Genomic DNA, 23,240 nt, shown 5'->3' on the forward strand with positions numbered 1-23,240 from the left:
CAACAATAGAAAATCTGTAGATGCTGGAATTCTAAGCAACATACACAAATTGCTGGAGGACCTCAGCAGGCCAGGCAGCATCTATGGAAAAGAATACAGTCGATGTTTCGGCCTGCTACGTTCCTCCAGCATTTTGCTTGTGTTGCTGCTGATTTTATTTCGGATATTCAGTGCATGGAATTTTCTTTCATTTATCAACAACTTACAAAGTGAGTGGCATGGTAGTGTAGAGGTTAGCGTAATCCTGTTACAGCAACTGGTAGCCTGGGTTCAATTCCTTCCACTGTCTGCAAGAAGTCTGTATGTGCTCCTTGTGACCACATGTGTTTCCTCTGGGTGCTCCAGTTTTCTGCCACATGGATGTAATTGGGCAGCGCGTGTTCATTGGGCCAGATACTGTGCTGCATCTCTTAAAAAATATCTGGATAGAAAAGTGTCCAAACTATGTTCCAAGTGTGTTAGAAACCAGAGTACCGTAGATTCCGGACTACAGAGCGCACCTGATTAAAAGCCGCACGCTCTAATTTTAGAAAGAAAATCAATTTTCTACTTGTACAAGCCGCACCGGATTTTAAACCGCAGGTGTCCCACGTTGTAATATGAGATATTTACACAGAAAGATATTACAAGTGAGGAATTTTTAACTTTTAATTAAATCCGTATGGTAACATAAACAAATACATATTGCAAATGCTTTTTTTCAAACAGTGCCTGTAACACAGCTACTTTTAAATATACATACGTATCAGTAACACACAAATTACGTTGCGTATACTTTTTTACTGAACAGTGCACGAACAACATTCCAATATCTCCTAACGACTGGTAAAAAAATATATATACAGCAGCCTACCAGGAAAAGTTATTGATCTCCTTTAACTTAAAAGCTGCATCATATGCTTTTCTTCGAGTGTTTTCCATGTTGATGAGGGTGAGTACAAATGACTGATTTACAATAATTTAATTGCGAAAGTGCGCTTGATTTATCATACAATTTCATTGGACCTCTGTGAACTACTCATCAATTTTATTGGTCTTGCTATGATCCCAGCCCCCTCCTTTGTGAGAATCGCAAGAGCACCCGTCGGGGGGGGGGGGGGGGGGGTCAGTAGACCCAGTAGGAGAGAGAAAGAGAGAGAGAGAGAGAGAAACGTGCCAAATTGCACGTCCCACCCGGGACGACAGCGACTATTGTCTCATGGAGACCACGTGAAAAGCCCTCGGGCAAGGTGGGCTGGTTGAGAGAGAGATTGCATCATCCCCACCTGATTGACACCTGCGACCCCGTGAGGAAGTATAAAGGAGAGTCTCAGGGGGACAGCCCCCTCAGACGCACCAAGAAGACACAAGAGAGTGATCCCGCAGCAGCGGGAAGCCATTCTGAAGGAAACCACGTGCGTTAGATTCCGGGATTGGAATTTGTGGCTGGAATCACAGAAAACCGCTTTTAACTAACATCAGGGAGAGGAAACCAACGCTCCCCCGATTTCACAGAAGATTCATCAAGACTCGGCAAGTTCTTTCTCTTCTCCCCCAATCTCTCTCTCGGTCGCCCCACGTGAAACCCAGCGATTTTCAAAGGGCTGAGGCCGGCAGCCTTCTGAGTGACTTTTATATTTCCAACGGACAATCTATTAACCCCTAGACAACAGCAGAGCTCACTTAATGATGAGTATTACTATACCCGCGCTTTAGATTGAGTGTTGATGATGTGCACTATCTGAATGTATGTATTAACCCTACTTTTGTGTCCCTTTATAAATAAAATGTTTGAAAATAGTGACATCAGACTTCAACGGACCTCTCTATCTTTGCTGGTAAGTTCTCCAGTTACGGGATTCATAACAGTCTACTGTTACGAGGCAAAATGTTTTTGGCGGCATGAAAAAAAAACATGCATTAGCCGCACCGTAGTATAGGCCACAGTGTTGCTGCAGTGTTCAAAGCGTGGGAAAAAAGTAGCGGCTTATAGTCCGGAATTTACGGTAAGTTGTTTGGTATATATTAACCCTGTTCTACTTTAAATTAGCGATCTTCTTTGCCCATTTGTGAATAAAGCCCAACTGAAATGTCATGATCACTTAGTCTCTTGGTGATGCCTTGAATAGTTTAAATTATCTCAGATTAATAAATTATGAAAGTTGGTGTCATTCATTGGGGCCACTCATAACAAGCAGCAAATTCATGTTATAGTCTGTAAATGAATGATTGATTATTCCAAGAATTGTTGGTTGAGGTTGGAGACTTGGCCTGCAGATGAAGCGGTGACTACTTTTCAGAACATTTATGAAAATTCCGGTCTTTTCCTGGAGCTGTGATGCTAGTGGACTCTGATGAACAATACAGTCCTTTTCCAAGAGAAGGGAATCAAAACATTGATGGTACAGGTTTAAGGAGAGAGGATTTAAAAGGGACCTGAAGAGCAACTTATTCATGCAGAAGGTGGATTGCCAAAGACCCTTCCCATCCTTTCCACAATCTCTTTGACCTCCAACCAGGTATGAGAGTGGAACGCTCTAAGTGCCAAGCCAAATTGGAGAGGTCAAGAAACGCTTCTTCAGCAGCAAAATCCGGGTCTGAGGTGAATCACTGGGCAGCATGTTCAAGGTCCGTAGTGATTCACCATGGCAAGATCCGGGTCCTAATACGAGGTACAATCCAGTGTTTGGATAATCTAAATACCAGCCTGTAAGGACTGGTAAGGCAGGGTGTCAAAAGTTGGGCGAGGTAGGATCACTCTGGGTGCCGAGCTGATTTGGAGCGATTGGCAACAGCTCCTTCGGCAGCTAATTCTAGGCCCAGAGCAATTTGTGGGGCAAGTCCTAGTCTGAGGTTCGGACAATTTAAATGCCGGCGCAGATAATCTAGAGGGGTTTGTCTCTCCGTGATGCTAAGCCTGTGAAAGTTCCCCAGGCTGCTGTGCTTTGTGTCTGTGAACTTTGCAGCGATTTGTCCTGCTAAAATAATGAATTGAACACTGAAACTTTGGGCATACTCCAGGCTGCTTCGCAGATTTGGATCCAAGGACTCAATTTGGTTCGGAACGCTGTTGTCGCTGCTCGCTTTTGATGTTTATATGATTTGCTTTGTGTTTTTTTTACTCTTTTTCTATGGGCACTGGGGCGTGGGTTGGTCTTATTTTTTTTTAATTGGGTTCTTACAGGTTCCTTGCTTTGCAACTGCCTGTAAGCAAACAAATTTCAAGGTTGTATAATTTATACATTCTTTGGTGATAAATGCACTTTGAAACTTTGAAACCATCAGGCAAAAGAGACCTTTGTATAATAACCAGAACTGACAAGCTGGATAACAGCTTCTTTCCCCAGGCTTGTATACTTCGTAGTGCCCTGCTGCTATCCAGCACATGTGTATACCCTGTCTGAAAGCTCTACTGGCCACTCCCCAACTCAGGGCTACAATCTCATCCTACACTGGTCATTTTTCATCTTTTATTGCTGCGGGTTCACATATTTATACTACTGCTTATTTTATTATAATAGTGCCAGTTACATTGTACAATCTTAGAACAAGCATACACCCCATACTTCAATCTTCAGGCCATGCCACTCAGGAACTGGTGCTAATATTATTTTGTGACTGTATGTGCTGGATAATTACTACCTGTACCCTGGTCCCAGAGGAAGGAAGTTTCATTCAACTGTATGCACATGTATGGTTGAATGATAATAAACTTGAACTTGAATGAACTTCCAGACAAAGTGGTTGAGGCCAGTACAGTAACAAAGTTTGAAAGACACTTGGACAGGTGGGATGAGATTGGTTGGGCATTTTGATCGTCATACTGATTTGGGTTGAAGGCCATTTGGTGCCAGAGGACCCAAGTCTGAAATAAATATTGTAAGTACTTAGATGTCAGACGTTAACAACTCTGAAGTTCAGAGCATGTTGAGTTAAGAGTCCAAACTCCACTTAGAAATCTTGAACTCTCAAATCCCCTGCTCTGAGGCAATTCAAGCTTCCCATACTTTCAAAGGTTCTTCATTCAATGTAGGTAATAGCCTCAAGCAAGTCAGAAATGAGCTGAATTATTCATGGCATGGTATTTGTGGCCTTGACACCTACAAAGGGACATCCCAGAGCAACATCTTGTCTCAGGTGAACAAGAAATGTTTTTTTATATTTTTGTAAACAAAGCCTGATCCGAGCTTTGTAGGATTTCCATTAACATTTAATCAGGGGCTGGTGCACGATTCTTTGGAAAGGAGCTTGTAGCATTTGTTATTTGAAAGCCTAGCAGCAGTGTTCATGAGTTCAACTTACCATAAACCATTGAAGGTGATATTCAGTCATGTAACTGAGACCTTATTAGTAAATTCCTTGGCCTTTAGTCATGACATGCTTGCTCATCAAAGTGAAATTCTAACTTAGAAACCTACAGCACAATACAGGCCCTTCGGCCCATAATGCTGTGCCAAACATGTAATTACTTTAGAAATTACACAGGGTTACCCATAGCCCTCTATTTTTCTAAGCTCCATGTACCTATCCAGGATTGTCTTAAAAGACCCTATCGTATCTGCCTCCACCACTGTCGCCAGCAGCCCATTCCATACACTCGCCACTCTCTGCGTTTTAAAAAAAAACTTACCCCTGACATCTCCTCTGTACCTACTTCCAAGCACCTTAAAACTGTGCCCTCTCATGTTACCCATTTCATCCCTGGGAAAAAGCCTCTGACTATCCACACGATCAATGCCTCTCATCATCTTATACACCTTAATTAGGTCAACTTTCATCCTCCGTCATTTCAAGGAGAAAAGGCCAAATTCACTCAACCTATTCTTGTAAGGCATGCTCCCCAATCCAGACAGCATCCTTGTAAATCTCCTCTGCACCCTTTCTATAGTTTCCACATCCTTCCTGTACTGAGGTGACCAGAACTGACCACAGTACTCCAAGTGGGGTCTGAGCAGGGTCCTATTTAACTGTAACATTACCTCTTGGCTCTTGAACTCAATCCCACAGTTGATAAATGCCATATATGTCTTCTTAACCACAGTCAACTTGTGCAGCTGCTTTGAGTGTCCTATGATTCGGACCACAAGATCCCTCTGATCCTCCACACTGCCAAGAGTCTTACCATTAATACTATATTCTGCCATCATATTTGACTTACCAAAATGAACCACTTCACACTTATCTGGGTTGAACTCCATCTGCCACTTCTCAGGCCAGTTTTGCATCCTATCAATGACCCACTGTAACCTCTGACAGCCCTCTTACACTATCCATAACACCCCCAACCTTTGTGTCATCACCTATCCCTCCACTTCCTCAATCAGGGAATTTATAAAAATCACAATGAGAAAGGGTCCCAGAACAGATCCCTGAGGCACACCACTGGTTACCATGCAGAATATGACCCATCTACAGTCGTTCTTTGCCTTCTGTGGGCAAGCCAATTCTGGATCCACAAATCAAGTTTCCTTTGTATCCCATGCCTCCTTAATTTCTCAATAATCCTTTCATGGGGTACCTTATCAAATGCCTTGCTGAAATCTATAGACACTACATCTACTGCTCTAAAAACATGTGTTTGGGGTTATGAATTATTGAATATATACTTTTTCTAAGAAACACTGATGGTGTAATTTGTCCTACCCATCTGGCTTCACATATCACCTTCAATCTGTCTCCTTCCCCACCCCACCTCCCAATTACCTTTTTATTGAAAAGTAGTCACTAAGCTTCAAGACCTTTGCCCCAATACCCCTTCTGCAACTGGATTCTGGATATCCTCACTTGCAGACTCTAGTCATTTCGGATTGGCAACATCTCCTCCACAACCTCCGTCAGTACAGGTGCATCACAAGGCTGTGTGCTTTACTCCTGCTCTATTCACTTTATACTTATGACTGTGAGGCTAAGCTTCAATGCATTATTTAAGTTTTCCTACGACAACTCTGTCAAAGGTAGTGATGAATTAGCATACAGGAGGGAGATTGAAAATCTGGCTGCGTGGTGCCACAACAACAACCTCTAATTCAGTGTCACCAAGACCATGGAGCTGATTATTGACTACTGGAGGTCCATGAGTAAACCCTCATTGGGGGCTCAGAGGTAGAGAGGGTTAGCAACTTTCAATTCCTCAGTTATGATTTCAGAGGACCTGTCCTGAGCCAAGCACATTAGTGCAATTATGAAGAAACACAGCAGTACCTTTATTTCCTTAGGAGTTTGCAAAGATTCAGCATGACATCTAATATTTTAACAGTCTTCTAAGGATGTGTGGTGGAGAATATATTAACTGGCTGTATCACAGCCTGGTATGGAAACATGAATGCCCTTGAACTGAAAATCCTACAAAAAGGAGCAAATATGACTGTGTCCATCACGGGTGAAGTCCACTGAACTATTGACCACGTCTATATGAAACTCTGTCACAGGAAAACAGCATCCACTATCATGGCCCACCACCCAGGCCATGCTCTCTTCTTGCTGCTGCCATCAGGAAGAAGGTACAGGAGCCTCAGGACTTGCACCACCAGGTTCAGGAACAGTTTACCAACTTCACCCAACTTCACTTGCCCCATCACTGAACTGTTCCAAACCTATGGACTCACTTTCAAGTACTCTTCATCACATGTTCTCGATATTTATTTCTAGTGTATTTATTATTATTATTGCATTTTTTCTTTTGCATTTGAATAGTCTGTTGTCTTTTGCACATTGGTTATTCACCCTGTTGGTGCAGTCTTTCATTATTTCTATTAAGGTTATTGGATTTGATCAATATGCCCACAAGAAAATTAATCTCAGGGTTGTATATGGTGACATATATGTCTTTTGATAATAAATTTACTTCGAACTTTTGTTGATTTTTCCACCAGTCCTGCTGTGTATTTTCAGCATTCTCTGCCCTTGTGAAATATTACAATGTTATTTTAAATAGGAGAAACAAAGTTAGCACTTCAGATCAATGACCTTGCTTTAATCATTTCTTCTTTCGTCCCCACTTTGTTTTTTCAAGTTTCAAAGTTGTTTATTATCTTTCTTCAGTACTCAAGTGTGAAGGAGAACAAAATGATTGATACTCTGGATCTGATGAAGCACAAGAAACATAATTAAGCATAAAAACACAATATACGCACAGTATATCAATGTAAAAACAACTATTTCAAATGCTATGTGCAAGTAACTGTTTAGTATGCCCGTATATATTGTACTTAAGAGTAGCTTGTAGCCATGAACAAGTCAAGTCAATTTTATTGTATTTAACTATATACATCAATATAACATATATAATCACAAAATGTATATAGAAATGAAACGTTTCTTCAAATCAGACTGTAAAGCACAGTAGTGCACCTAACAGACCGATTAGCTGTAGAGTGACAAAGGAGTCTCTGAATATAAACTGATTCTGGCAGGAACTCTTGTAGGTAACAGCAAGGCTTATGAAAAAGCTGTAGGACAGTGACAGTGTCAGCAACACACACAAAATGCTGGAGGAATTCAACAGGCCAGGCAGCATCTATGAAAGAAATTTGTCGATGTTTCGGGCCTGGACCCTTCAGCAGGTGTTGCTTGGATTTCCAGCGTCTGCAAATTTCCTCTTGTTTGTGACTGTCAGTGTAGGTATGTGCTGTGGAATGTAAGCATGAAGAAGAAGAGTCCTCCATTGGTCTGGGTTGACTATGGATGTTGCTTCCTGGCTGTCTGGATACATAAGTCTGCCTGGGCAGTAGAATAAGGAGAATAAGCTGTTGCCCATGAGCAGGCTCCCCCTCTCCTTGCATCTGATGAACCCAAAGGAACCAGAGAGACTGGTACAGTTTGATACCAGCAGCATCGCAGGAGTTGCCAGTCAACATTGAACTCAATGCAGGACTGCCTTAGGGACCCCAGTTCCGGATTTTTCCCTCAGGGTTTGCTCCCAAAGCCTTCCCCTTGAGTGAGTATAGCCTCAAGGCAGCGGAGGTTTGGGATCAGAGTCTTCCTTCTCCAATGTAAGTGTAAAGTGGCAGTGTTGCACCTCTTGCCACCAACACCCTCCCTACCTACCCTCCTCACTGCCTTGGTATGGAAGAATAGGTTTTGGTGGTAAGGAGGCATCGCTGGGAAGTCATGACTGCTTAGCATAATTAGCAACGTGTGAAGTGGTTCATTTTGGTAGGTCAAATATGCCCAAGCTGACTACTTGAGATTAATCGAGCCATTGACAGTTGGCAGAAGGAAATGTCTGTTCTCCATTTTACGCTGTGTGCACTGAGTGGAGCTTACATTTATTGAAGAAATTACATTTTTGTAAGTAGCAATACTTTACAATGGATGTGTACAGTTTGAAAACAGGGCTTTCAGCCCATTGAGCCTGCACCAACAATCAATCACGTGTTTACGTTAATCCTACATTATTCCCAGTTCTCCCTAGATTCTTCAACTCATCTACACTTGGGTCAATTTAATTAGCCAATTAATGTACTGATCACTCTACCTCTTTGGGATTTGGGGAGGAATCCCATGTAGCCGCAGTGAGAACATGCAAATACCGCATTGACAACAGCAGAGGTCAGGATTGAACCAGGATTGCTAGAAATATGAAACAGCATTTCTATCAGCTGTACAACTGTGTAACCCCACCCAAGTGGAAGTACTTTTGCTGGAAGTAATTTTAGAAATTGAGTGAGTAGAAACCCATTGGCTTCAGAGTAGAATTATTATTCCTGCTTCACTAAAAAATGATTCAATCTACAAAGCAGCATTACTCTGCACCAGATCAACCCAGGTGCTTATGTTCAGCTGAAACTTATGGACTGAAAAGTAATCTACAAGCACAATAACTCATTTGGGATGTTTATCACAAGGTGTCTTGGTTGTTTCTGCTTATGGCTGTTTAGTTCCTGGGTCCCTTTAACTTCAAGCAAGATTGTGTGGATGGATGCTGGAAACCACAGTCTATCCTTTTACCATCTTCCTGGGGCTTGACATGCAGTGCACATGGTTGCATTTCCATGGCCTGTTCCTATATGGTGCAAGGTGGACAGGACTTTTGGGGATTGATAAAACCTGGGATTGCCTGTACTGTGCATAAAGTAAACACAAGAGGTTCTGCAGATGTTGGAAATCCAGAGTAACACACACTAAATGCTTGAGAAATGCAGCAGGTCAGATAGCATCTATGGAAAGGAATAAAGAGTTGACATTTCGGGCCAAGAGCCTTCATCAGAATCATCGATTCTTTATTCCTATCCATAAATGTTGCCTTACCTGCTGAGTTCCTCCAGCACTTTTTGTAAGGTCCATGCAATTTGAGCCATATTCATCTTTAAGGTCCTTTGTTACTGTGGATCCTGACTTTCTTCCATCAGTCATAATACTTGTCCTTGGCAGACCTCAGGGATTTGATCCGTGACTTTGTGTGGACATCACCATTGGTTCTCAAAATTTTTAATATGACCATGAACCCAATGTCTGCCTTCATCCAAAATAAGCACAAGTTACTGTAGCTTAACTTGCTTTTGTCCTTCAACATGTTTGACAAGGCTGTCAGACTGGGCAATTAAGTTTAATCAGTTTAATCACAGTAAAGACAGCCAGCCCCAGAGATCTGTTTCATAAATATGCAGTTCTGCCTTGGCTCTTGTTTTTAACCTCTTTAAATATTTACATTAAAGAGAATTAACTGCCACAATTTTTAACTACAACTTTCCAAAATGTTATGAAAGCTAAAATCGTAACCACTATATGGAAGTGCAATGGTATTCAAAAGCTAGAAAAGTATGACTGATTAATTTGACTCATAACCTGGATAATGGAATGGAGAACATGTTGTAAGAGTTTTACTGGAATTCCTCTTTTCTATGTGGAGAGAAGGACTCGTGTTTATAACAGCCAGCACAATATTTTCAGTCATTCCAAAGGACTTAAAAAGTTAAAGCAGTATTTTTTCCCAAAATATTTTAATAGTTTTGATACAATAAACATGACAGCTAAATCCCACTTGCTTCAAAAAGGCAACAATTATACCAGTGCCAAAGAATAATGTGGGCTGCTTTAACGACTATTACCTAGTAGCACTCACACCAACAGTGATGAAATGCTTTGAGAGATTGGTTATGACTCAACTGAACTCCTGCCTCAGCAAAGACCTGGACCCATTGCAATTTGCCTTTTGCCGCAATAGATGCAATCTCAATGGCTCTCCACACGGCTTTCGACCACTTAGATAACACAAACCCTATGTCAGGATGCTGTTTATGGACTGTAGCTCAGCATTTAATACCATCATTCCCTCAATGCTGATTGAGAAGTTGAGGAACCTGGGCCTCTGTAACTCCCTCTATAATTGGATCCTCGACTTCCTAACCGGAAGACCACAGTCTGTGCAGATTGGTGATAACATATCCTCCTTGCTAATGATCAATACTGGTGCACCTCAGGGGTGTGTGCTTAGCCCACTGCTCTACTCTCTGTATACACATGACTGTGTGGCTAAGCTTAGCTCAAATACCATCCACAAATTAGCTGACGATACAACCATTCTTGGTAGAATCTCAGGTGGTGACGAGAGGGCGTACAGGAGTGAGATATGCCAACTAGTGGAGTGGTGCCGCAGCAACAACCTGGCACTCAACATCAGTAAGGCGAAAGAGCTAATTGTGGACTTCAGGAAGGGTAAAACGAAGGAATACATACCAATCCTCATAGAGGGATCAGAAGTGGAGAGAGTGAGCAGCTTCAATTTCCTGGGTGTCAAGATCTAACCTGGTTTCAACATATTGATGTAGTCATAAAGAAGGCAAGACAGCGGCTATACTTTATTAGGAGCTTGAAGAGATTGGGCATGTCAACAAAAACACTCAAAAACTTCTATAGTTGTACCGTTGAGAGCATTCTGACAGGCTGCATCACTGATATGGAGGGACTACTGCGCAGGACTGAAAGAAGCTACAAAATGTTGTAAATCTAGTCAGCTCCATCTTGGGTTCTAGCCTACAAAGTACCCAGGACATCTTTAGGGAGCAGTGTCTCAGAAAGGCAGCGTTCATTTCTAAGGGTAATGAACCCAGCACCCAGGCCATGCCCTTTTCTCACTGTTACCGTCAGGTAGGAGATACAGAAGCCTGAAGGCACACACTCAGCGATTCAGGAACTGCTTTCTCTCTGCCATCTGATTCCTAAATGGACATTGAAGCTTTGGACACTACCTTACTTTTTTTAATATACTGTATTCCTGTTTTTGCACATTTTAAAAAATCTATTCAATATACATAATTGATTTATTTGTTTACTTATTATGTTTTATTTTATTATTTTTTTCTCTCTCTGCTAGATTATGTAATGCATTAAACTGCTGCTGCTATGTTAACAAATAACCACGTCACATGCCAGTGATAGTAAACCTGATTCTGATATACAGCAAGTTCTCAGTGTATTGCTCCTCTTCAGGTATGGTGAGGAACAATGAATATTTGATTGGGTATCAGAGATAACTCTGTGAAGAAGTGCCATGAGACTTTTTGTGGTCATTCAGAAAGATCATAGAACATTTGAAAAGTATTAGCCCATGATGTTAAGAACAATGATACATAATTGCATTAATCCCTTCTGCTTGCGTGTGGCCTATATCCTGCCTTTCTCTGCATGTTCATGTGTCTGTCTAAAAGCCTCTTGAACATTACTATTGTTCCTGCCTCCACCATCACTCCTGACAGCACATTCCAGGCACCCACCACTCTCTGAGTATAAAAACTTGCCCTGCACTTAATCTTTGAACTTTACCCCCTCATCATTAATGCATGCCCTCTAGTCTTGGACATTTTGACCTTGGGGGAAAGATAACAGTTGTCTACTCCATCTATGTCCCTCATCATTTTATAAACTGATTTTAGGTCTTCCTTCACCCTCTGCCAATCCAGAGCAAACAACTCAAGTTTATCCAGCTTCTCCTTAAAAGTATGGCTGATTAATTTGACTGATGATACTGAACTGATCACTAAACAAAACCTATCGACTCACTTTCAAGGACTCTACAACTTGTGTTCCCTGTGTGATTTATTTATTTATTCATTCTTTTGTTATTTTTTCATATTTTCACAGTTTGTCTTCTTTCGTCATTGGGTCATTGGTTGCTTGTCAGTCTTTGTGTGTAGTTTTCCAGTGATTCTGTTGTGCTTCTTCATTCTGCTAAAAATGTCCACAAGACATGTATATGTACTTCTGATAATAAATTTACTTAGAATTTTGAACTAATTTATTCCCATCTCTGCTTTCTCATAGGATGAAAATGACAATTCTCCAACTTTCAGCCAGTCTTCCTATGTAATGGCAGTCCCTGAAAACATCATCGCAGGTGATTTGCTAGGAGAACATTGCATAGTCACAAATATGAGAGTAAAGGAAGGTTTGAAGGAGATGTGAATGGCAAGGTTTTTTTTACTTAGAGCGGTAGGTGCCTGGAACGTGCTGCCAGGAACAATTATGGAAGTAGACACAATAGCGGCACTTAAGCTTTTAGACATGTGAATATGCAGGATGGAGAGATATCGGTCTCGTACAGACAGAAAAGGGTTAGATAATTTGCCAGTGTGTTTGACGTAGACAATGTGGGCTGAAGGGTCTGTTCTTATGCTGATCTGTTTAATGTTATGACTTGATTTACTGGTTCACAATGAGCTGTCAATGTGTATTCAACATCAGTTTGAGAGCAGGAAGTTACTAGTTCTGCACTTGGTAACATCGTACTCACAACTACAGAAACAGGTCATTCAGCTGAACTGGTCTGTGCTAGATAGCCTTACAATGTTACAGTTCCCTTACAATTATCCAGTTCTTCCAAACAACATATATCTCAACCACTCTGTGTGGGGACAAGTCCTGCACTCTCAGCCAGTAGATGGAGAAATCCCTTGAGTTTATTAGTGATCGCCTTGAATTGTACTTTACCACAAGAGAAGCATGATCTGTGGTGAGAGTCTGAGAAGACTCTAAAAATGCACTTACAAATCCATCCTGCAAACTTTTCAAGAGGATAGAATCCCAGTGTCCATTTTCTATCCTGTGGGTCAACACAACTGTAAATCTTCATTTTTGGACTTTATTTACATTGGGGTCCCATGCACTAAATGTGTACTCTAGCATATTGTAAGGTAGACAGAAACATTTTAAAGCACTGTCAGTATTGGTATGTCGGAAAATGCATTGACCATTCATTTACAACATGATCTCAAGCAGGTTGCACAATTTAGTAAATCGATGTTAATACAGTGAAGAACAACATTTCCCTGGATATTTTGTAATATATCCATGTGGAAGGAGCTTTAAACAAAATCTGAATGTTAATACTGCTGACGATACTGCACAGTCCTTTTTACTTCCCTGAAGTGTCAGCTTAAAATAAGTGGGTAAGTCATAAATTGCAGAGAGACAATTCTCACCCTGAGGCAAGAGTTAAGTCAGTAATTGAATCTAACAGCTCTTGTTCCTTTTGATTTTGGGTGGTGGACACCTCTATCATCCTGGGATGATAATCAAATGGTCCAAGTTGCTGGTTGTTGAATATCATTAAGTCGTACACATTTGATCTCTTTACATAGAAATTCTAGGAGAGGAGCAGGACATTCAGTCTATTTTAGGTTTACTTTACACAACCTTTCACAACCCCTCCCATTCTCTCACTCCATCAGTTTACTGTATCCCTTATCCTCATTGATTTACCGAGCCTTCCCTTAAATGCTTATGGCATGATTAAATGCATGAAGTTACATCAAAGTTGAGAAAGGCACGTTCCTTTGTTTACTGTGGATAATCTTTGTGATGCCAATGAGCTTCTACTCAGAGGTTTCTACGTTGGGAAGTGCCTGTACCAAGTGGGGTAGTAAACATAGATGTGCATTTCTGTTGCATTCTCCACATGCCCTTCATGGTGCCAGGGTCCGGGATGTTTCTGATCGCATCCAAGACATCCTGCGGTGAGGGGGAGAACAGCCAGAGGTCATGGTACATATTGGTACCAATGACAGAGGTAGGAAAAGGGAAGAGGTCCTGAAAGAAGTCTACAGGGAGTTAAGGAAGGAAGTTGAAAAGCAGGACCTCAAAGGTAATAATCTCGTGATTACTGCCTGTGCCATGTGACAGTGAGAATAGGAATAGAATGAGGTGGAGGATAAATGAGTGGCTGAGGGAATGGGGCAGGGATTCAGCTTTCTGGATCATTGTGACCTCTTTTGGATGCGGGTGTGACTTGTACAAAAAGGACAGGTTGCACTTGAATCCCAGGAGGACCAATATTCTGGTGGGCAGGTTTGATAGAGCTGTTGGGGAGGGTTTAAACTAGTTTGGCAGCGGGGTGGAGATCAAAATGTGAGTGCAGGGATTAAGGTAGAAAGACAAGGGCATGATGCTAAGAGTTTGGAGTTGATGAGGGAAGGACAGGCAGGGGACAGAACATAATTGTAGCCAGTTAAAGGGGTTGAAATGTGTCTATTTCAATGCTAGAAGTATTAGGAACAAGGAGGATGAACTTCGAGCATGGATTAGTACGTGGAACAACAATGTTGTGGCCGTTACTGAAACTTGGTTGAAGGAAGGGCAGGATTGGATGATGCAAGTCCTGGGGTTTGGGTGTTTTAAAAGGAATAGGATAGGAGGTAGAAAGGGGGGGGGCAGTGGCATTGCTGGTAAGGGATAGTATCACGGCTATAGAAAGGGAGGACGCTGCAGAAGGAGTGTCCATGGAGTCAGTCTGGGTGGAAGTCAGAAATAGGAAGGGATCAATCACTGTGCTGGGAGTAGTCTATAGGCCACCAAATAGCCCTCGGGACACCGAGGAGCAGATAAGCAGGCAGATTTTAGAATGAAGCAGGGAATACAGGGTAGTAGTTATGGGTGATTTCAACTTCCCTCATATTGACTGGCACCTCCTGAGTGCAAGGGGGATAGATGGGGCTGAATTTGTCAGGTGTATTCAAGAAGGATTCCTGACGCAGTATGTGGACCGGCCGATGAGAGGAGAGGCTATACTGGATCTAGTTCAGGGTAATGAACCTGGTCAGGTGACAGACCTCTTGGTGGGGGAGCATTTTGGTAAGAGTGACCACAACTCCTTTAACTTCAGCATAGCTATGGAAAGGGATAAAATCAGATAAAATGGTAACTGGGGAGGGGCTAACTTTGAAGGAATGAGGCAGGAACTAGCGAGAGTAAATTGGAAACAGACGTTCGAAGGGGAAAGTACAGAAGTATTGTGGGAGAAGTTTAGGAACCACTTGAGCTGGGTTCAGGATAGGTTTGTCCCACTGAGGCAAGGAAAAAATGGTAGGAAAAGGGAACCGTGGCTGACGAAACATGTGAGGCAACTCGTCAAGAGGAAAAAGGAAGCATATGTTAGATATAAGAAGCAGGAAGTAGGAGGGGCTTATGAGAAGTATAGGGTAGCCAGGAAGGAGCTAAAGAAAGGACTTAGGAGAGCTCAAAGGGGGCATGAGAAGGCCTTGACATGTAAGATTAAGGAGAACCCCAAGGCGTTCTATGCATATGTGAAGAATAGGAGGATGACGAGAACGAAGGTGGGACCGCTAAAGGATAAAGAGGGCAACGTATGCCTGGAGGCAGAGGAGGTTGGGGAGGTCCTAAATGAATACTTTGCTTCAGTATTCACGTGAAAAGGACCTTGATCAGGATGAGGTCGAAGTAGAGCGGGCCTGTGTGCTGGACAATGTGGAGATTAGGGAAGAAGAAGTGCTGGATCTTCTTAAAAACATTCAGATTGATAAATCCCCAGGGCCGGTTATGATACACCCCAGGTTGTTGTGGAAATTGAGAGAAGAGATCACAGGAGCATTAGCCATGATCTTTGATTCCTCTTTGGCTGCAAGGGAAGTGCCAGAGGACTGGAGAATGGCAAATGTAGTTCCCTTGTTTAAAAAAGGTAACAGGGAGAAACCTGGGAACTATAGACCGGTGAGTCTTACGTCAGTGGTATGCAAACTACTGGAAAGGATTCTTAAGGATAGGATCTATGAGCATTTAGAGAAGTACAGTCTACTCATGGACAGTCAACATGCCTTTGTGAAGAGAAGATCATGCCTCACGAGCCTGATTGAGTTTTTTAAAGAAGTAACAAAAGAAATTGATGAGGGTAGGGCAGTGGATGTGGTCTACATGGACTTTAGCAAAGCATTTGACAAGGTCCCTCATGAGAGACTCATCCAGAAAGTCATGAGGCATGGGATCAGTGGAACCTTGGCTGTTTGGATAAAAAATTGCTTAAAAAGCAGAGTAGTTGTGGAATTAAAGTATTCTGCCTGGAGGTCGGAAACTAGTGGAGTGCAGCAGGGATCTGTCCTGGGACCCGAGCTATTTGTGATTTTTATAAATGACCTAGATGTAGAGGTGCAAGGATGGGTGATTAAGTTTGCGGATGACACGAAGATTGGAGGAGTTGTGGATGGAGCTATAGGTGGTCGAAGGTTACAAGAGGATATAGACAGGCTGCAGAGTTGGGCAGAAAAATTGGCAGATGGAGTTCAATCCGGACAGGTGTGAGGTGATGCATTTTGGAAGGACAAACCAGAAGACTGAGTACAGGATTAATGGTCAGTTACTTAAGAGGTGGATGAACAAAGGGACCTTGGGGTTCAAATCCATACATCCCTCAAGGTCGCTGCACAGGTTGATAGGGTAGTTAAGAAGGCCTATGGGATGCTAGGCTTCATTAACAGGGGGACTGAGTTCAAGAGTGGAGAGGTCATGTTGCAACTCTACAAATCTCTGGTGAGACCGCACTTCGAGTATTGTGTTCAGTTCTGGTCACCTCATTATAGGAAGGATGTGGAAGCTGTGGAGAGGGTACAGAGGAGATTTACCAGGATGTGCCTGGATTGGAGAACAAGTCATATGAAGCAAGGTTAGCAGAGCTGGGACTTTTCTCTTTGGAGCGTAGAAGAATGAGAAGGGACTTGATAGAGGTCTACAAGATTATGAGAGGCATAGATAGGGTGGATAGTCAGTACCTGTTTCTCAGGACACCAATAGCAAACACCAGAGGGCACATGTACAAAATTAAGGGAGGGAAGTTTAGGGGAGACATCAGAGGTAAGTTTTTTACAGAGGGTTGTGAGTGCCTGGAATGACTTGCCAGGGATGGTGGTGGAGGCTAAAACATTAGGGGTATTTAAGAGCCTCTTGGACAGGCACATGGATGAAAGAAAATTGGAGGGTTATGGGATAGTGTGGGTTTAGTACTTTTTTTTAGGGATTATATGGGTCAGCACAACATGGAGGGCTGAAGGGCCTGTACTGTGCTGTAGTGTTCTATGGTTCTATGTTCCAAAGAAAATTACACCCAATAATGTTGTCTCCATCTTTAGAAAAAGAAACACAACAGCCTTTGTGTGCAGAGAATGCTTCGACAATGTGGTAATGAACTGATGATGTACAGTATGTCATTGATGTTATTAGAGAGATAAATATTGACCAGAGCTTTAGGAAGATGATCTCTGCTCATCCTCAGGGAGGTTGGTAGTGTAGCAACTAGTGTAATGCTATTACAGCACCGACGACCTGGTTTCGGTTTCTATAAGAAGTTTGTATGTCCTCACATGAGTTTCCTGTGGGTGTTTTGTTTTCCTCCCACATTCCAAAGATATATGGGCCAGTAGATTAATTGGCAATAGTCTCTAACTGTGCTGATCTCTACATAAATTAAAATAATGCTCTGGATTCTTTGATGTTCACTTTGAGTCAGGAAAGTAGGAATGGTGAAATCAGTTATTTTGTTTAAATTCCTGAGATGTTTTCTTATTCCATATTTTCCTCAAGCTGCTACCCAAAGAAGGGAGGTGCCTCATTAAAAACCCTGCCCTTTCCAGAAGAGTAGATTTGGGAGCAATGCCCACTGAAGGCCTAACTCCCATCCACTTCATTTGGATTGAGACATAACTGGTGGCATGAAGTTCCATCCCAGCACACAGCCAGCAGAGATTCTGGAATATTCAAAACCTTGATGTAAATTTCAGGAAGTTAATGCATTTGAGATTACTTGGAGATTTTAAGTAGAGCAAAGGCAACATAGTTCCTGCAGATGCTGAAAATCACCCCTTTTCTTCTCTTCTCCTGTTTCCCCCCCTCCTTCCTTTTCTCCATGGTTCACTGTCCTCTCCTATTAGTTTCCTCCTTCTTCAGCCAGTTATTTCTTCCATCTATCCCCTCCCAGCTTCTTTCTTCATCCCTCTCTCCCTCCCACCTGGCTTCACCTATTACCTTCCAGCTTGTACTCCTCCCCACCCCGCACCTTCTTATCCTGGCTTCTTCCCACCTGATGAAGGTTCTCTGGCTGAAACTTCGACTGTTTATTCCCCTCTTGTCTTCCTGAGATGCTGCCTGCCTTGCAGAGTTCCTTCAAAATTTTAAGTGTGTTGCACAATGTAGCTTCATGCAGATACTTTACAGTATCTGAATACTGAATACTTTTTTTTACCTGAATACTTTACAGATGATGCACTGTAGGATTATTGTGACTGTGGACTCAGCGAACTGAAGGACCAGTTTCCATACTGTATGAATCTGGGAAATATGTGATCCCATCACTGGTCCTTTACGCTTTCCATTTGTCTCCCCAGATTATTAAATGGGTGGCAGGAAACTGGAAAGGCAAGTGTTTTATTCAGCAGTAGTGTGGTCCAATATTCAGAATCAGATTTAATAGCACCGGTATATAGTGAAATTTGTTAACTTTATGGCACAGTACAATGAAAAATACACAATAAATAAACATAGAGGAAAAAAACTTGAATAACATTAAGTATATATATATATATATATCTATTAAACAGTTAAGTTAAAATAAGTAGTGCAAAATAACAGAAATGAAATAGTAGTGAGGTATAGTAGTGTTCATGGGTTTTTGGAAAAAGGATGGTAGAGGAAAAGAAGATATTCCTGAATCACTAAGTGTGTGTCTTCAGGCTTCTGTACCTCCTTCCTGGCAGTAACTGTGTGACGAGGGCATGTCCTGGGTGGTGGGGATCCTTAATGATGGACACCGCCTTCTGAAGGCACTGCTCCTTGACGATATCTTGGATAATACGGGGCTGGTACCCATGATAGAGCTGACTAATTTTACAAATTTCTGCAGATTATTTTGATCTTCTCCAGTAGCTACACCTCCCCTCCCCCCCCCCCCCATACCAGATGGGAAGGATGCTCTCCATGGTACATTTGTAGAATTTTTCAATTGTTTTAGTTGACAAATCAAATCTCCTCAAATTCCTAATGAAATACAGCCCCAATAATCATGAGTGTTAACAAGACCGCTGGAATTTGGCCATTCCCTGTTCCTATACTATTATGTGACTCCAGTCTGTTTCTCTTTCACAGGAGCCACAGTATTATTCGTTACAGCATCTGATTTGGACCAGTCTCGGGAATATGGGCAGGAGTCAATAATCTACTCTCTGGAGGGGTCCTCACTGTTTCGGATCAACACTCGATCAGGTAGAGCAGGGGTGTCAAACTCATTTTAGGTCACGGGCCGGATTCGGCAAAATGCAGCTTCATGGATCAGTTGGGTGCATGCGAGCACAGCTTTCATTGCCTCCGTTTTTTCAGCCTGTCCTCATGTGTCTCAGTCTCTGCTATAACTACAAAGTGTTTCACTTCAAAAATTCCGTTTCTTATGAAGAAGACTGCTGAGCAAGCATTACTTTTATGATTGGTATTAACTTACAATCATAGGCTTCATATCGCCGGGCCATTAATAATTAAAATAATAGATCTATCAAAAATGATCTCGCAGGCCGGATATAATTGTACGCCGGGCCAGATATGGCCCGCGGGCCTTGAGTTTGACACCTATGAGGTAGGGTGTCTGCCCCTTCATTGGAAGTGACTATACAAGAACAGTCAGTCAAGATCTTCATGAGCAGTATTAATTATGTAACTAATAAACAATCACAGGCTCACACGAAGGAATACTAAGAACCTCAACAGAAATAGGAGGAAAACCCTTTTCATTATAGTTAATGAACTCTGAATCCCTTTTGAGATTCTGTCACTAACAAACATACCAATGATCATATAGCCATTTCCTCCAGCCTAAAGAAAGCATCTCTATGTTAGTAATGAATGAATGGGTTGGGAATTAGCTGTTGAAAGACAACAGTCTGGATACAGGAGGGGAGGATACTGTGTGCCAGTGTCCTCTTGCTTGCTCAGAGCTGGGTTTTGTCTCCCAAGGCAAGCTACAAGGCTGCTGCGTGAAATAACTCTTCCTCTCAGATTCTGAGCCACCAGGCAGGCGGAGGGGACCTCAGAAGCGCAGAAAAGTAGCTTTTAGATAATACAAAGCCTTGCAATGTTTCACAAGCCAATGAACTTACAGGAAAGAAAAGCATAGTTTCCATGCTCAATTCCAATAAATAACAAGCTGATTTTATTTCTGATATATTGGTACTTGAAAGGCTGTCAATATATGACAGAGATTTCTAGCTGAGTGCATCCATTAAAATATTGGAAATAATTACAGCAAATATTTAAATCAATCATGTTATACTGGGATTTTGCAACACTGGTTCAGAATTCTGTAGATATAAAATTAAACCAGACCTGTGTCCAACAACTTGTAATTTGAAAACCATATGATCTCAAAACATCGAAACATAGAAAACCTACAGCACAATACAGGCCCTTCACCCAGAAAGTTGTACTGAACATGTCTCTACCTTAGAAATTACTAGACCTCCCCATATCCCTCTATTTTTCTAAGCTCCATATACCTGTCCAAAAGTCTCTTAAAAGATCCTATCATGTCTCCCTCTACCACCGTTGCCGGCAGCCCATTCCACTCACTTACCACTCTCTGAGTAAAAACTTACCCCTGACATTATCTCTGTACCTATTCCCCAGAACCTTAAGCCTGTGTCCTCTTGTGGCAACCATTTCAGCCCTGGGAAAAAAGCCTCTAACTATCCACACGATCGATGCCTCTCATCATCTTATACACCCCTATCAGGTCACCTCTCATCCTCTGTTGCTCCAAGGAGAAAAGGTCAAGTTCACTCAACCTGTTCTCATAAGGCATGCTCCCCAATCCAGGCAACATCCTTGTAAATCTCCTCTGCACCCTTTCTATGGGTTCCACATCCTTCCTGTAGTTAGGCGACCAGAATTGAGCACAGTACTCCAAGAGGGGTCTGACCAGAGTCCTATATAGCTGCAACATTACCTCTTGGCTCCTAAATTCAATTCCACAATTGAAGAAGGCCAATACACCGTATGCCTTCTTAACCACAGAGTCAACCTACGCAGCTGCTTTGAGCATCCTATGGACTCAGACCCCAAGATCCCTCTGATCCTCCACACTGCCAAGAGTCTTACCATTAATACTATATTCTGCCATCATATTTGACCTACCAAAAAGAACCACTTCACATTTATCTGGTTTGAACTCCATCTGCCACTTCTGAGCCCAGTTTTGCATCATATCAATGTCCTCCTGTAACCCCTGACAGCCCTTCACACTATCCGCAACACCTCCAACCTTTGTATCAACAGCAAACTTACTAACCAATCCCTCCACTTCCTCCTCCAGGTCATTTATAAAAATCACCAAGAGTAAGGGTCCCAGAACAGATTCCTGAGGCACACCACTGGTCATCAACCTCCATGCAGAATATGACCCATCTACAACCACTCTTTGCCTTCTGTGGGCAAGCCAGTTTTGGATCCACAAAGCAATGTCCCCTTGGATCCCATGCCTCCTTAGTTTCCCAATAAGCCTTGCATGGGGTACCTTATCAAATGCCTTGCTGAAATCCAAATACACTACATCTACTGCTCTTCCTTCATCAACATGTTGAGTCAATAGGAGTTTCATCAATAGGAGCAGAGTTAGACCAATCGACCCATTGAGTCTTCTCCAGTTAATCATCAGTGATTTTTTAAAAACTCTTTTCAACCATTTTCTTCCTGAAATCTTTAATGCCCTTACCAGTCAAGAACATCAGTCTCTTCCTTAAATGCACCCAATCAGAACCAGAATCCGGTTTATTATCACCAACATGTGATGTGAGATTTGTTAACATAGCAGCAGCAGTTCAATGCGATACATAATCTAGCAGAGGAAAAAATAATAAATAACACAAAATAATAATAAATAAACAAGTAAATCAATTATGTATGTCGAATAGATTTTTAAACTGTACAGAAATATTGTATATTAAAACAAAAAGTGAGGTAGTGTCCAAAGATTCCATGTCCATTTAGGAATCAATGACCTGGCCTCCTCAGCCCTCCATGACAATGAATTCCAAAAATTCATCACCCTCAGCCTGAAGAAATATCCCCTCATCTCTGACGTAAAGGGATGTCTCTTTTTTCCTCAGACAGTGCCCTCAGATCCTAGACTTTACTGCAAATGGAAAGAGCCACTCCACATCCACTCAATCCATTTTCTCCATAAGCAACCTGAGAATTCTCAGTTATTGCTGTAAATGAATTGAGCATGTCGTTGATTTATTTGCGGATGAAACACGAAACAATTGATTAAAAACAGAGAATGCTTGCAGTGATGCTGAACAAATCCTCCTGTAATGAGCCAATCTGACCCAACTTTAAATATTTATTGGTTTACTATTATTGTCAAATGTACCAAGATCAGTGAAAAACTTGTCTGGTATACAGTTCATACAGATCAATTCTGGACCTGACACTTAAGAGTAGGCTCCAGTGGGCTTGGTTTGTAATGTGAATTTGCAGGAGGCAGAAAGAGTAATTGCTCCTTAATTAGCCTTAGAGTGTCCATATTTATGACATCTAAAAGAAAGATGAAGCCACACAAAATTGGACCTATTTCGATAAGATGCCTCTGTTATTAAAATAAAGAGCCAGTAGTTGGACTTTCAGTCCCTTGAGCCTGATTTTGTAATCAATTAGATCTTGACCCATCCGTATCTCTGCTTACCAAGTTTCCTTTTCACTTTGCCAAAGATGCTTGTTTACCATTTGTAATTAATGCACTGACATTATTGCTGTCAGAGTGAGATTATAATGATTCTGTCCATCTTCTTGCAGGAGAAATAACAACAACTTCACTGCTGGACAGAGAGACCAAATTTGAGTACATTTTGATCATCAGAGCAGTAGACGGCGGAGTAGGGAACAACCAGAAGACAGGAATAGCCACAGTGAGTAATGTTGCCATTCAAACCCAAAGGCAGAATACGACTCTTGTGATGGGTGTCTCCCCTGATACAGATCTCTTTATATAACTAATGGCCGTG

General features: G+C 42.0%; 1 protein-coding gene across 1 annotated transcript in view; it reads left to right on the top strand.

The window, feature by feature from the left end:
* cdh23 (cadherin-related 23) overlaps window positions 1-23,240 on the top strand; it is a 1,109,092-nt gene that overhangs the window by 633,471 nt on the left and 452,381 nt on the right. Inside the window, exons 19-21 of the mRNA XM_059946450.1 lie at window positions 12,241-12,313; window positions 19,339-19,455; window positions 23,032-23,144. Of these exons, the coding sequence (XP_059802433.1) occupies window positions 12,241-12,313; window positions 19,339-19,455; window positions 23,032-23,144 (303 nt within the window). The remainder of the gene's footprint in view (window positions 1-12,240; window positions 12,314-19,338; window positions 19,456-23,031; window positions 23,145-23,240) is intronic.

This window comes from Hypanus sabinus, chromosome 21 (assembly GCF_030144855.1).
Source record: "Hypanus sabinus isolate sHypSab1 chromosome 21, sHypSab1.hap1, whole genome shotgun sequence".
NCBI classification, from domain to species: Eukaryota; Metazoa; Chordata; class Chondrichthyes; order Myliobatiformes; family Dasyatidae; genus Hypanus; species Hypanus sabinus.